Source organism: Zeus faber (assembly GCF_960531495.2).
Source record: "Zeus faber genome assembly, chromosome: 17".
NCBI classification, from domain to species: Eukaryota; Metazoa; Chordata; class Actinopteri; order Zeiformes; family Zeidae; genus Zeus; species Zeus faber.
This window is the reverse complement of record NC_137204.1, coordinates 30575035-30590997: the sequence shown is the minus strand read 5'-3', so window position 1 is coordinate 30590997 and position 15963 is coordinate 30575035. Positions and strand designations below refer to the sequence as shown.

General features: G+C 34.6%; 1 protein-coding gene across 1 annotated transcript in view; it reads right to left on the bottom strand.

Moving 5' to 3' along the window:
• hdhd2 (haloacid dehalogenase-like hydrolase domain containing 2) overlaps nt 1–15963 on the bottom strand; it is an 18423-nt gene extending 2460 nt beyond the window's left edge. Inside the window, exons 1-6 of the mRNA XM_080018175.1 lie at nt 15803–15963; nt 14331–14438; nt 13691–13793; nt 2886–2991; nt 2654–2738; nt 1684–1852 (exon numbers count right to left, since the gene is read on the bottom strand). Coding sequence (XP_079874301.1) covers nt 1684–1852; nt 2654–2738; nt 2886–2991; nt 13691–13793; nt 14331–14431 — 564 coding nt within the window. The 5' untranslated portion in view covers nt 14432–14438; nt 15803–15963. The remainder of the gene's footprint in view (nt 1–1683; nt 1853–2653; nt 2739–2885; nt 2992–13690; nt 13794–14330; nt 14439–15802) is intronic.

The following is a 15963-nucleotide window of genomic DNA, read 5'->3' as shown; positions in this document are numbered from 1 at the left end:
TACAGTATGATGTACAGTATGATGAACACAGTATGATGTATATACAGTATGATGTATATACAGTATGACATATATACAGTATGGTGTATATACAGTATGATGTACACAGTATGATGTACACAGTATGATGTACACAGTATGATGTATATACAGTATATAATGTACACAGTATGATGTATATAAAGTATGATGTACACAGTATGATGTACACAGTATGATGTATATACAGTATGATGTACACAGTATGATGTACATACAGTATGATGTATATACAATATGATGTACACAGTATGATGTATATACAGTATGATGTACACAGTATGATGTACACAGTATGATGTATATACAGTATGATGTACACAGTATGATGTACTCAGTATGATGTACACAGTATGATGTACACAGTATGATATATATACAGTATGATGTACACAGTATGATGTATATACTGTATGATGTATATACAGTATAATGTACAAAGTATGATATATATACAGTATGATATATATATATATATATATATATATATATACAGTATGATGTATATACAGTATGATGTACACAGTATGATGTATATACAGTATGATGTATATACAGTATGATGTACACAGTATGATGTATATAAAGTATGATGTACACAGTATGATGTACACAGTATGATGTATATACAGTATGATGTACACAGTATGATGTACACAGTACGATGTATATACAGTATGATGTATTCAGTATGATGTACACAGTATGATGTACACAGTATGATGTACACAGTATGATGTATATACAGTATGACGTATATACAGTATGATGTACACAGTATGATGTACACAGTACGATGTACACAGTATGATGTATATACAGTATGATGTACACAGTATGATGTACACAGTATTATGTATATACAGTATGATGTACACATTATGATGTACACAGTATGATGTACACAGTATGATGTATATACAGTATGACGTATATACAGTATGATGTACACAGTATGATGTACACAGTACGATGTACACAGTATGATGTATATACAGTATGATGTACACAGTATGATGTACACAGTATGATGTATATACAGTATGATGTACACAGTACAATGTACACAGTATGATATATATACAGTATGATGTACACAGTATGATGTACACAGTATGATGTATATACAGTATGACGTACACAGTATGATGTACACAGTATTATGTATATACAGTATGATGTACACAGTATGATGTACACAGTATGATGTATATAAAGTATGATGTACACAGTATGATGTACACAGTATGATGTACATACAGTATGATGTACATACAGTATGATGTATATACAGTATGATGTACACAGTATGATGTACACAGTATGATGTATATACAGTATGATGTACACAGTATTATGTACACAGTACGATGTATATACAGTATGATGTATTCAGTATGATGTACACAGTATGATGTACACAGTATGATGTACACAGTATTATGTATATACAGTATGATGTACACAGTATGATATATATATACAGTATGATGTACATAGTATGATGTATTCAGTATGATGTACACAGTATGATGTACACAGTATGATGTACACAGTATGATGCATATACAGTATGATGTACACAGTGTAATGCATATACAGTATGATGTACACAGTATGATATCCAACATGGCCGCCGCTGACCTGGCAGTAGAAGGCTGGGTGGGGCTTCCCCACCAGGGTGGAGCTGCTCTGGGTGGCGTACTCCAGAGCTGCCACGAAGGCCCCGGGGCCCAGAGCCAAACCATCAGCCCTCCTGTAGTACCTGGCCCTGTGTACCGCCAGCAGGGGGGCCCCATGCTGCAGCACCAGCCTGCACACACACACACGAGTTAATCTAACTGGTTAGTTGAACTAGTCGAGTTAATCGAACTGGTTAGTTGAACTAGTCGAGTTAATCGAACTGGTTAGTTGCACTAGTCGAGTTAATCGAACTGGTAAATTGAACTAGTCGAGTTAATCTAACTGGTTAGTTGAACTAGTCGAGTTAGTTGAACTAGTCGAGTTAATCGAACTGGTCAGTTGAACTAGTCGAGTTAATCGAACTGGTTAGTTGCACTAGTCGAGTTAATCGAACTGGTAAATTGAACTAGTCGAGTTAATCTAACTGGTTAGTTGAACTAGTCGAGTTAGTTGAACTAGTCGAGTTAATCGAACTGGTTAGATGAACTAGTAGAGTTAATCGAACTGGTTAGTTGAACTAGTCTAGTTAATCTAACTGGTTAGTTGAACTAGTCTAGTTAATCTAACTGGTAAATTGAACTAGTCGAGTTAATCTAACTGGTTAGTTGAACTAGTCGAGTTAGTTGAACTAGTCGAGTTAATCGAACTGGTCAGTTGAACTAGTCGAGTTAATCTAACTGGTTAGATGAACTAGTAGAGTTAATCGAACTGGTTAGTTGAACTAGTCTAGTTAATCTAACTGGTTAGTTGAACTAGTCGAGCTAATCCAACTGGTTAGTTGAACCAGTCGCGTTAATCAAACTGGTAAATTGAACTAGTCGAGTTAATCTAACTGGTTAGTTGAACTAGTAGAGTTAATCTAACTGCTTAGTTGAACTAGTCGAGTTAATCTAACTGCTTAGTTGAATTAGTGAAGCAGCTTGTTTTCTACCTGAACGCTGTGTTGAGCGTCTCGTAGTTGAATCGATCGGGAGCCAAACCGATCAATACAGCGTTGGGCTCCGAGGTGTCAATGCCTGCAACAGCATGAACTATATGTAAGGAAGGATGCAAGAGCAAGACAGGAGAGAGAGACAGAGACAGTGAGACAGGGAGAGAGAGAGAGAGAGAGAGACAGAGAGAGACCGAGAGACAGACACAAAGAGAAGGACAGAGACATCCACCCTGGAAATCCTCCATGGCCTCCTCCTCCAGCAGCAGCATTGGGCGGAGGCGTTGTTCCTCCACCAGCTGGCGGGCGGCACTGAGGGACGAGAAGATCTCTCCATCCTGGAGAACAGAGAGAGAGACAGGAGGTGGAACCTGATCTCCATCCTGGAGAACAGAGAGAGAGACAGGAAGTGGTCTCTGAGGCCACCAACATCATCATGGAGCTGACAGGGCCATGGGAGGAGGCCGACCAAACATGAACATCTGGTCATCAGCTGTGGAGAGCAGGGCTGGAAGGTGAGGTGCTGCCAGGTGCTGCCAGGTGAAGTGGGCTACAGAGGATTTGTGGGTCACTCCCTGCACAGAGCCCTGGGGCACCGGGCATCACAGGAGGAGGAAGGAGCAGAGCCATCAACAACATCAGCCAAGCAGCTGAGAAAGCCTGGGGGTGGCTCTGCATCCAGAGAGAAGGTCCATGAGACAAGCCAATGGCACCTGAACGCACACCACCGTCCCAGCAACCCTGGTGGTGTCGCCCGGGAGAGGGTGTATGATGTTGAGAGGTGGGGTCGCCCGGGAGAGGGTGTATGATGTTGAGAAGTGGGGTCGCCCGGGAGAGGGTGTATGATGTTGAGAAGTGGGGTCGCCCGGGAGAGGGTGTATGATGTTGAGAAGTGGGGTCGCCTGGGAGAGGGTGTATGATGTTGAGAAGTGGGGTCGCCTGGGAGAGGGTGTATGATGTTGGTTACATGACTGATGATGTGTTCAGGTGCATCGGCAGATATATAAAGTATATATAGTGTATATAGTATATATAGTATATATGGTGTATATTGTATATATAGTGTATATAGTATATATAGTGTATATAGTATATATAGTGTATATAGTAAATATTGTGTATATAGAATATAGTGTAAATAGGATATATAGTGTATATCATTTATATAGTGATTCAAGAGGTTTATTCGTCACATACAGTGGGGCAAAAAAGTATTTAGTCAGCCACCAATTGTGCAAGTTCTCCCACTTAAAAAGATGAGAGAGGCCTGTAATTTTCATCATAGGTTCACTTCGACTATGAGAGACAGAATGAGGGGAAATAATCCAGGAAATCACATTGTAGGATTTTTAATGAATTAATTGGTAAATCCTGGTAAAATAAGTATTTGGTCACCTACAAACAAGCAAGATTTCTGGCTTTCACAGACCTGTAACTTTTTCTTTAAGAGGCTCCTCTGTCCTCCACTCGTTACCTGTATTAATGGCACCTGTTTGAACTCGTTATCAGTATAAAAGACACCTGTCCACAACCTCAAACAGTCACACTCCAAACTCCACTATGGCCAAGACCAAAGAGCTGTCAAAGGACACCAGAAACAAAATTGTAGACCTGCACCAGGCTGGGAAGACTGAATCTGCAATAGGTAAGCAGCTTGTGAAGAAATCAACTGTGGGAGCAATTATTAGAAAATGGAAGACATACAAGACCACTGATAATCTCCCTCCATCTGGGGCTCCACGCAAGATCTCACCCCGTGGGGTCAAAATGATCACAAGAACGGTGAGCAAACATCCCAGAACCACACGGGGGACCAAGTGAATGACCTGCAGAGAGCTGGGGCCAAAGTAACAAAGGCTACCATCAGTAACACACTACGCCGCCAGGGACTCAAATCCTGCAGTGCCAGACGTGTCCCCCTGCTTAAGCCAGTACATGTCCAGGCCCGTCTGAAGTTTGCTAGAGAGCATTTGGATGATCCAGAAGAGGATTGGGAGAATTTCATATGGTCAGATGAAACCAAAATAGAACTTTTTGGTAAAAACTCAACTTGTCGTGTTTGGAGGAGAAAGAAAGCTGAGTTGCATCCAAAGAACACCAAACCTACTGTGAAGCATGGGGGTGGAAGCATCACGCTTTGGGGCTGTTTTTCTGCAAAGGGACCAGAACGACTGATCCGTGTAAAGGAAAGAATGAATGGGGCCATGTATCGTGAGATTTTGAGTGAAAACCTCCTTCCATCAGCAAGGGCATTGAAGATGAAACGAGTCTTTCAGCATGACCATGATCCCAAACACACCGCCCGGGCAACGAAGGAGTGGCTTCGTAAGAAGCATTTCAAGGTCCTGGAGTGGCCTAGCCAGTCTCCAGATCTCAACCCCATAGAAAATCTTTGGAGGGAGTTGAAAGTCTGTGTTGCCCAGCGACAGCCCCAAAACATCACTGCTCTAGAGCAGATCTGCATGGAGGAATGGGCCAAAATACCAGCAACAGTGTGTGAAAACCTTGTGAAGACTTACAGAAAACGTTTGACCTCTGTCATTGCAAACAAAGGGTGTATAACAAAGTATTGAGATGAACTTTTGTTATTGACCAAATACTTATTTTCCACCATAATTTGCAAATAAATTCTTTAAAAATCAGACAATGTGATTTTCTGGATTTTTTTTCTCATTCTGTCTCTCATAGTTGAGGTGTAGCTATGATGAAAATAACAGGCCTCTCTCATCTTTTTAAGTGGGAGAACTTGCACAATTGGTGGCTGACTAAATACTTTTTTGCCCCACTGTACACACACACACATATAGTGGATAAAGTATATATAGTGTATATAGTATATATTGTGTATATAGTATATATAGTGTATATAGTATATATAGTGAATATAGTGTATATAGTATATATTGTGTATATATTGTATGTCATCTTTATGGTGTATATGGTGTATATAGTGTAGTGTATATAGTGTATATAGTATATAGTGTATATGGTGTATAAAGCGTATACAGTGTATATAGTGTATATAGTATCTAGTGTATATAGTGTATACGGTGTATATGATGTATATAGTATACGTATATAGTGTATTTGGTGTATATGGTATATATGGTGTATATGGTGTCTATAGTGTTTATAATGTATATAGTGTATATAGTGTATATGGTGTATAGAGTGTATATAGTATATCTATATAGTGTATATGGTGTATATAGTATATATGGTGTATATAGTGTATATAGTGTATATGGTGTAGATGGTGTATGTTGTGTATATGGTGTATATAGTGTATATGGTTTAAATGGTGTATATGGTGTATATGGTATATATACTGTATATAGTGTATATGGTACATCTGGCATATATGGTACATATAGTGAATATGGTGTATATCATGTATATAGTGGATATGGTGTATATAGTGTATAGGATGTATATAGTGTATATGGTCTATATAGTGTATATGGTGTATATAGTGTGGTGTATATGGTGTATGTAGTGTATATGGTGTATATGATGTATATGGTGTGTATATAGTGTATATGGTGTATATGGTGTTTGTGGTGTATATGGTGTATATGGTGTTTATGGTGTATATGGTGTATATGGTGTATATGGTGTATATGGTGTATATGGTGTATATGGTGTTTATGGTGTATATGGTGTATATGGTGTATATGGTGTTTATGGTGTATATGGTGTTTATGGTGTTTATGGTGTATATGGTGTATATGGTGTTTATGGTGTATATGGTGTATATGGTGTTTATGGTGTATATGGTGTATATGGTGTTTATGGTGTATATGGTGTATATGGTGTATATGGTGTTTATGGTGTATATGGTGTATATGGTGTTTATGGTGTTTATGGTGTATATGGTGTATATGGTGTATATGGTGTTTATGGTGTTTATGGTGTATATGGTGTATATGGTGTTTATGGTGTTTATGGTGTATATGGTGTATATGGTGTATATGGTGTTTATGGTGTATATGGTGTATATGGTGTATATGGTGTATATGGTGTATATGGTGTTTATGGTGTTTATGGTGTATATGGTGTATATGGTGTTTATGGTGTTTATGGTGTATATGGTGTATATGGTGTATATGGTGTTTATGGTGTTTATGGTGTATATGGTGTACATTTACATTTACATTTAGTCATTTAGCAGACGCTTTTATCCAAAGCGACTTACAATTGTTCAAACACCGACGGACGCAGCCATCAGGAGCAATGAGGGGTTAATTGTCTTGCTCAAGGACACTACAGCATGCTAGCAGGAGGAGCCTGGGATCGAACCAGCGACCTTTAGATCACTAGACCACCAGCTCTACCGCCTGAGCCACCATCCCCATGTGTATATGGTGTTTATGGTGTTTATGGTGTTTATGGTGTATATGGTGTATATGGTGTATATGGTGTTTATGGTGTATATGGTACACAGTGTGAACCCTGGTTAAACAGGGAGGTGAACATGTGACATGAACATGTTCCTGTTCATGTCACATGTTCATGTTTATGTTCATTAAGTTATGGGACATGTTTATGTTCATGTTTATGTTTATGTTCATGTTTATGTTCATTAAGTTATGGGACATGTTTATGTTCATGTTTATGTTTATGTTCATGTTTATGTTCATTAAGTTATGGGACATGTTTATGTTCATGTTTATGTTCATGTTTATGTTCATGTTTATGTTTATGTTCATGTTTATGTTCATGTTGATGTTCATGTTTATGTTCATTAAGCTGTGACATGTTTATGTTCATGTTTATGTTCATTAAGTTATGTGACATGTTCATGTTTATGTTCATGTTTATGTTCATGTTCATGTTTATGTTAATATTCATGTTCATTAAGTTATGGGACATGTTTATTTTCATGTTTATGTTCATGTTTATGTTCACGTTTATGTTCATGTTCATTCAGTTATGGGACATGTTTATGTTCATGTTTATGTTCATGTTTATGTTTATGTACATGTACATGTTCATTAAGTTCTGGGACATGTTTATGTTCATGTTGATGTTTATGTTTATGTTCATTAAGTTATGGGACATGTTTGTTCATGTTTATGTTTATGTTTATGCACATGTTCATTAAGTTCTGGGACATGTTTATGTTCATGTTTATGTTCATGTTTATGTTTATGTTCATGTTCATTAAGTTCTGGGACATGTTTATGTTCATGTTTATGTTCATGTTTATGTTTATGTTCATGTTCATGAAGTTATGGGACATGTTTATGTAAATGTTGATGTTCATGTTTATGTTCATTAAGTTATGGGACATGTTTATGTTCATGTTTTTGTTCATTAAGTTATGTGACATGTTTATGTTCATGTTTATGTTCATTAAGTTATGTGACATGTTTGTTTATGTTTATGTTTATGTTCATGTTTATGTTCATTAAGTTATGTGACATGTTTATGTTCATTAAGTTATGTGACATGGTTATGTTTATGTTTATGTTCATGTTTATGTTCATTATGTTATGTGACATGTTTGTTGATGTTCATGTTTATGTTCATGTTTGTTTATTTTCATGTTCATTATGTTATGTGACATGTTTATGTTCATGTTTATGTTCATGTTTATGTTCATGTTCATGTTCATTAAGTTATGGGACATGTTTATGTTCATGTTTATGTTTATGTTTATGTTCATGTTCATTAAGTTATGGGACATGTTTATGTTCATGTTTATGTTCATGTTTATGTTCATTAAGTTATGGGACATGTTTATGTTCATGTTTATGTTTATGTTTATGTTCATGTTCATTAAGTTATGGGACATGTTTATGTTCATGTTTATGTTCATGTTTATGTACATGTTCATTAAGTTATGGGACATGTTTATGTTTATGTTCATTAAGTTATGCGACATGTTTATGTTCATGTTTATGTTCATGTTCATGTTTATGTTCATGTTCATTAAGTTCTGGGACATGTTTATGTTCATGTTGATGTTCATGTTTATGTTCATTAAGTTATGGGACATGTTTGTTCATGTTTATGTTCATGTTTATGTTCATGATCATGTTTATGTTTATGTTCATGTTCATGAAGTTATGGGACATGTTTATGTAAATGTTCATGTTCATGTTTATGTTCATTAAGTTATGGGACATGTTTGTTCATGTTTATGTTTATGTTCATTAAGTTATGTGACATGTTTATGTTCATGTTTTTGTTCATTAAGTTATGTGACATGTTTATGTTCATGTTCATGAAGTTATGGGACATGTTTATGTAAATGTTGATGTTCATGTTTATGTTCATTAAGTTATGGGACATGTTTGTTCATGTTTATGTTTATGTTCATTAAGTTATGTGACATGTTTATGTTCATGTTTTTGTTCATTAAGTTATGTGACATGTTTATGTTCATGTTTTTGTTCATTAAGTTATGTGACATGTTTATGTTCATTAAGTTATGTGACATGTTTGTTTATGTTTATGTTAAAGTTCATGTTTATGTTCATTAAGTTATGTGACATGTTTGTTTATGTTTATGTTAAAGTTCATGTTTATGTTCATTAAGTTATGTGACATGTTTATGTTCATGTTTTTGTTCATTAAGTTATGTGACATGTTTATGTTCATGTTTATGTTCATTAAGTTATGTGACATGTTTGTTTATGTTTATGTTTATGTTCATGTTTATGTTCATTAAGTTATGTGACATGTTTATGTTCATTAAGTTATGTGACATGGTTATGTTTATGTTTATGTTCATGTTTATGTTCATTATGTTATGTGACAAGTTTGTTTATGTTCATGTTTATGTTCATGTTTGTTTATTTTCATGTTCATTATGTTATGTGACATGTTTATGTTCATGTTTATGTTCATGTTTATGTTCATGTTCATGTTCATTAAGTTATGGGACATGTTTATGTTCATGTTTATGTTTATGTTTATGTTTATGTTCATTAAGTTATGGGACATGTTTATGTTCATGTTTATGTTCATGTTTATGTACATGTTCATTAAGTTATGGGACATGTTTATGTTTATGTTCATTAAGTTATGCGACATGTTTATGTTCATGTTTATGTTCATGTTCATGTTTATGTTCATGTTCATTAAGTTCTGGGACATGTTTATGTTCATGTTGATGTTCATGTTTATGTTCATTAAGTTATGGGACATGTTTGTTCATGTTTATGTTTATGTTTATGTTCATGTTCATGTTCATTAAGTTCTGGGACATGTTTATGTTCATGTTTATGTTCATGTTTATGTTTATGTTCATGTTCATTAAGTTATGGGACATGTTTATGTTCATGTTTATGTTCATGTTTATGTTTATGTTCATGTTCATTAAGTTCTGGGACATGTTTATGTTCATGTTTATGTTCATGTTTATGTTTATGTTCATGTTCATTAATTTATGGGACATGTTAATGTTCACGTTTATGTTCATGTTCATGTTCATCAATTTATGGGACATGTTAATGTTCACGTTTATGTTCATGTTCATGTTCATTAAGTTATGGGACATGTTTATGTTCATGTTTGTGTATGTTCATGTTTATGTTTATGTTCATGTTCATTAAGTTCTGGGACATGTTTACGTTCATGTTTATGTTCATGTTCATGTTTATGTTTATGTTCCTGTTCATTAAGTTATGGGACATGTTTATGTTCATGTTTATGTTCATGTTTATGTTCATGTTCATTAATTTATGGGACATGTTAATGTTCATGTTTATGTTCATGTTTATGTTTATGTACATGTTCATTAAGTTATGGGACATGTTTATGTTTATGTTCATTAAGTTATGCAACATGTTTATGTTCACGTTTATGTTCATGTTCATGTTCATTAAGTTATGGGACAATGTTTATGTTCATGTTTATGTTTATGTACATGTTCATTAAGTTATGGGACATGTTTATGTCCATGTTTATGTTTATGTTCATGTTTATGTTTATGTTTATGTTTATTTTCATTCAGTTATGTGACATGGTTATGTTCATGTTTATGTTCATTAAGTCATGTGACATGTTTATGTTTATGTTTATGTTCATTAAGTTATGTGACATGTTCATGTTTATGTTCATTAAGTTATGGGACATGTTTATTTTCATGTTTATGTTCATGTTTATGTTCATGTTCATTCAGTTATGGGACATGTTTATGTTCATGTTTATGTTCATGTTTATGTTTATGTACATGTTCATTAAGTTATGGGACATGTTTATGTTCATGTTTATGATTATTTTTATGTTTATGTTCATTAAGTTATGGGACATGTTTATGTTCATGTTTATGTTCATGTTTATGTACATGTTCATTAAGTTATTGGACATGTTTATGTTTATGTTCATTAAGTTATGCGACATGTTTATGTTCATGTTTATGTTCATGTTTATGTTCATGTTCATTAAGTTCTGGGACATGTTTATGTTCATGTTCATTAAGTTCTGGGACATGTTTATGTTCATGTTCATTAAGTTCTGGGACATGTTTATGTTCATGTTTATGTTCATGTTTATGTTTATGTTCATGTTCATTAATTTATGGGACATGTTAATGTTCACGTTTATGTTCATGTTCATGTTCATCAATTTATGGGACATGTTAATGTTCACGTTTATGTTCATGTTCATGTTCATTAAGTTCTGGGACATGTTTACGTTCATGTTTATGTTCATGTTCATGTTTATGTTTATGTTCCTGTTCATTAAGTTATGGGACATGTTTATGTTCATGTTTATCTTCATGTTTATGTTCATGTTCATTAATTTATGGGACATGTTAATGTTCATGTTTATGTTCATGTTTATGTTTATGTACATGTTCATTAAGTTATGGGACATGTTTATGTTTATGTTCATTAAGTTATGCAACATGTTTATGTTCACGTTTATGTTCATGTTCATGTTCATTAAGTTATGGGACAATGTTTATGTTCATGTTTATGTTTATGTACATGTTCATTAAGTTATGGGACATGTTTATGTTGATGTTCATGTTTATGTTCATTAAGTTATGTGACATGTTTATGTTCATTAAGTTATGGGACATGTTTATGTCCATGTTTATGTTTATGTTCATGTTTATGTTTACGTTTATTTTCATTCAGTTATGTGACATGGTTATGTTCATGTTTATGTTCATTAAGTCATGTGACATGTTTATGTTCATGTTTATGTTCATTAAGTTATGTGACATGTTCATGTTTATGTTCATTAAGTTATGGGACATGTTTATGTTCATGTTGATGTTCATGTTTATGTTGATGTTCATGTTAATATTAATGTTCATTAAGTTATGGGACATGTTTATGTTCATGTTGATGTTCATGTTTATGTTCATTAAGGTATGTCACATGTTTATGTTCATGTTGATGTTCATGTTTATGTTCATTAAGTTATGGGACATGTTTGTTCATGTTTATGTTTATGTTCATTAAGTTATGTGACATGTTTATGTTCATGTTTTTGTTCATTAAGTTATGTGACATGTTTATGTTCATTAAGTTATGTGACATGTTTGTTTATGTTTATGTTAAAGTTCATGTTTATGTTCATTAAGTTATGTGACATGTTTATGTTCATGTTTTTGTTCATTAAGTTATGTGACATGTTTATGTTCATTAAGTTATGTGACATGTTTGTTTATGTTTATGTTTATGTTCATGTTTATGTTCATTAAGTTATGTGACATGTTTATGTTCATTAAGTTATGTGACATGTTTATGTTCATGTTTATGTTCATTAAGTTATGTGACATGTTTATGTTCATTAAGTTATGTGACATGGTTATGTTTATGTTTATGTTCATGTTCATGTTTATGTTCATTATGTTATGTGACATGTTTGTTTATGTTAATGTTTATGTTCATGTTTGTTTATTTTCATGTTCATTAAGTTATGTGACATGTTTATGTTCATGTTTATGTTCATGTTTATGTTTATGTACATGTTCATTAAGTTATGGGACATGTTTATGTTCATGTTTATGTTTATGTTTATGTACATGTTCATTAAGTTATGGGACATGTTTATGTTTATGTTCATGTTTATGTTCATGTTCATTAAGTTATGGGACATGTTTATGTTTATGTTCATGTTTATGTTTATGTTCATGTTCATTAAGTTATGGGACATGTTTATGTTCATGTTTATGTTCATGTTTATGTTTATGTACATGTTCACTAACTTCTGGGACATGTTTATGTTCCTGTTCATCAAGTTATGGGACATGTTCATGTTTATGTTCATTAAGTTATGTGACATGTTTATGTTTATGTTCATGTTTATGTTCATTAAGTTATGCGACATGTTTATGTTCACGTTTATGTTCATGTTCATGTTCATTAATTTATGGGACATGTTAATGTTCATGTTCACGTTCATGTTTATGTTTATGTTCATGTTCATGTTCATTAAGTTATGGGACATGTGTATGTTCATGTTTATGTTCATTAAGTTATGGGGCATGTTTATGTTCATGGTTATGTTCATTAAGTTATGGGACATGTTTATGTTCATGGTTATGTTCATTAAGTTATGGGACATGTTTATGTTCACGTTTATGTTCATGTTCATGTTTATGTTTATGTTTATGTTCATGTTTACAGTATGTGACACCTGCTGATATGACAGTTCATTGCGTTGCAGTGGGATTACATCATCAAGTGGTGACTTAAACACTTAAAGGGACAGTGCAGGCTTATCTCAGTATGATTATTAAAACACTAATAACACACATATAATTTCATATTCATCTGGATTTTGGTGACATTTCAAATAGAAATAGGCGGTGAAGCTGTGAAATGTTCGCAACAGTTTGAAGTGAACACATTGTTTGTGCTGAATGGGGGGGTTTCTAGTTCACGTTGTGCGTTAGCTATCATTTATTTGTTTTTGTTTTTTGGCTTGTTTTGCTGTTTGATGGATAGGCTTGTTGGTGCGACTAACCTGGACCCCGTGCATTGCTGCAGGCAGCTACATTCATCTCATATTCATCTTATTTTCATCTCATTTTCATCTTATTTGATTTAATCTTGATCTCGTCTGAACCTGGATGTGGAAGTCCAGCCTCCTCAGTCGTTCCAGAAGTTTTCTCTTGGATTCCTTTGTCGTGTTCGTCACAAACCTCACAGCAACGGACGCCTGACGCAACCTGAGGGGCAAACGTAACCATGGCAACCGTGCATCAGCTGTGGTTGCCGAGACTAACAAAACGGCCAACAACTTTTGCTTTGTTTTATAATTGACAATAGAGATCAATAGAGAAAGAGATAGATTGATAGCTAGATTTCTAAACTGATGGTTGACAAATTGCCAAAATGTGGTTGCCAGGGCAACCGTTAGTATTGAGCTTTAAATTGTTTTAATTTTGTGTTGTTTTTATTCTAATATTTGTAATATTTATAAAAATATTACATATAATTAATTGCAAAAATATGAACTTTTAATATGATCTGTACTTAATAAGTGAAAAGTTAAAATAATAATAACAATAATAATAATAATAATAATAATAATAATAATAATAATAATAATAATAAATAAATAAATAGAGATTTACATCTACTGATTTCAACCAGTAGATGGCGTGCTGAGCCACATTTATCTCTCCATCCCACCTCTCAACCTCTGTTTTCCTCATCTTATCTCAGTCTCATCTTATCTCATCTCAGTCTCATCTCAGTACCACCTCTCCAGCGCCCCCTGGGCTCCGGGCACGGCAGCGTCCTCCACGTGCAGCGTTCCACTCAGGTCGATGAGCACGGCCTTCACAGCTTTCCTGGCAGCCATGACAGTCCTGGAGGAGAGAAACCTCCATGCCATCAAATACTAATTGATAAGAACATAATATTCACAACACAAGTTGAAATAAAATACATAAATAATAAAATTTAGATAGAGAGAAACAGAGACAGAGAGCGAGATTAAGAGAGAGAGACTAAAAGAAAGAGAGACAGACAGAGCGAGAGAGATGGATGGATAGACAGACAGACAGACAGACAGACATAGATCTTTCTTTCCTCCAAATCCACTAAACATCCCTCACTCACTCAGTGCAGCTTTCCTGGTGAAATCAAACAGATTATCAGAGTCTGATCAGCAGCAGATTAGCGGCTGCGTCACTACGGTAACGACACCAGGGAGGGATTATTGTCAATATAGTGGTTATGATTATAATCATTGTTATTATTTTACTTTGGAGGCTTCCATCCTATTCAGACTTGATGCTCAAATTTATGATGTGTAGTTAGCAGCGCAAAAGTGCGACTAATGCTAACACACACCGACAGACAGACAGAGAGACAGACAGACAGACACAGCAGCTTCTTTTTAACACAACACAAAATAATCTTTGAACTGAAAAAAAATCATAAAAGATAAAAGTGATTTCCTTCTGTTAGATGTCAATGAAGAAGAGCAGCGTCCATGTTTCACCTTGATGACGATAAAATAATGATTGTTTGGTTTCTAGTTTCACAGCATCCTCATCTGTCCGTCCATCCGTCCGTCTGTCTGTCTGTCTGTCATCATCCATCCATATCTCTGTCTGTCTATCTTTCTGTCTGTATCTATCTATCTGTCCATCCGTCTGTCTGTCTGTATCTATCTATCTGTCCGTCCATCCGTCTGTCTGTCATCATCCATCTTTCTATCTATCCATCCATCCATCCATCTTTCTATCTGTCTGTTTGTCATCCATCCGTCTGTCTGTCTATCGATCATCTGTCTATCCGCCTATTTATGTATCTATCTTTCTGTCTATCCATCCGTCTGTCTGTCTGTCATCCATCCGTCTGTCTGTCATCCATCCGTCTGTCTGTCATCCATCCGTCTGTCATCCATCCGTCTGTCTGTCATCCATCCGTCTGTCATCCATCCGTCTGTCTATCTCTCTATCCACCACTCTCTCTGTCTCTCTCTCTCTCTCTCTCTCTCTCTCTCTCTCTCTCTCTCTCTCTCTCTCTCTCTCTCTCTCTCTCTCTCTATATATATATATATATAGTATACTGTATATATATATATATATATATATATATATATATATATATATATATATATATACAGTATACTATATATATATATATATATATATATATATATATATATATATATATATATATATATAAATCAAACATTATAATATGAATCTATTTGATTTACCTTGAAAACAATGATCTTCATGTGCTCTTCCACTTCCGTGTTTACGTCCCTCCTCTTCTTCGTTGGTGTTTGAAGCAGGTTGCAGCGCCGCTCCTCCTCCTGCGGCCGCTCCGTGGAACTGCGCCTGTTTCCGCCAAATCCCTCGTTGTGGAAAAACATCT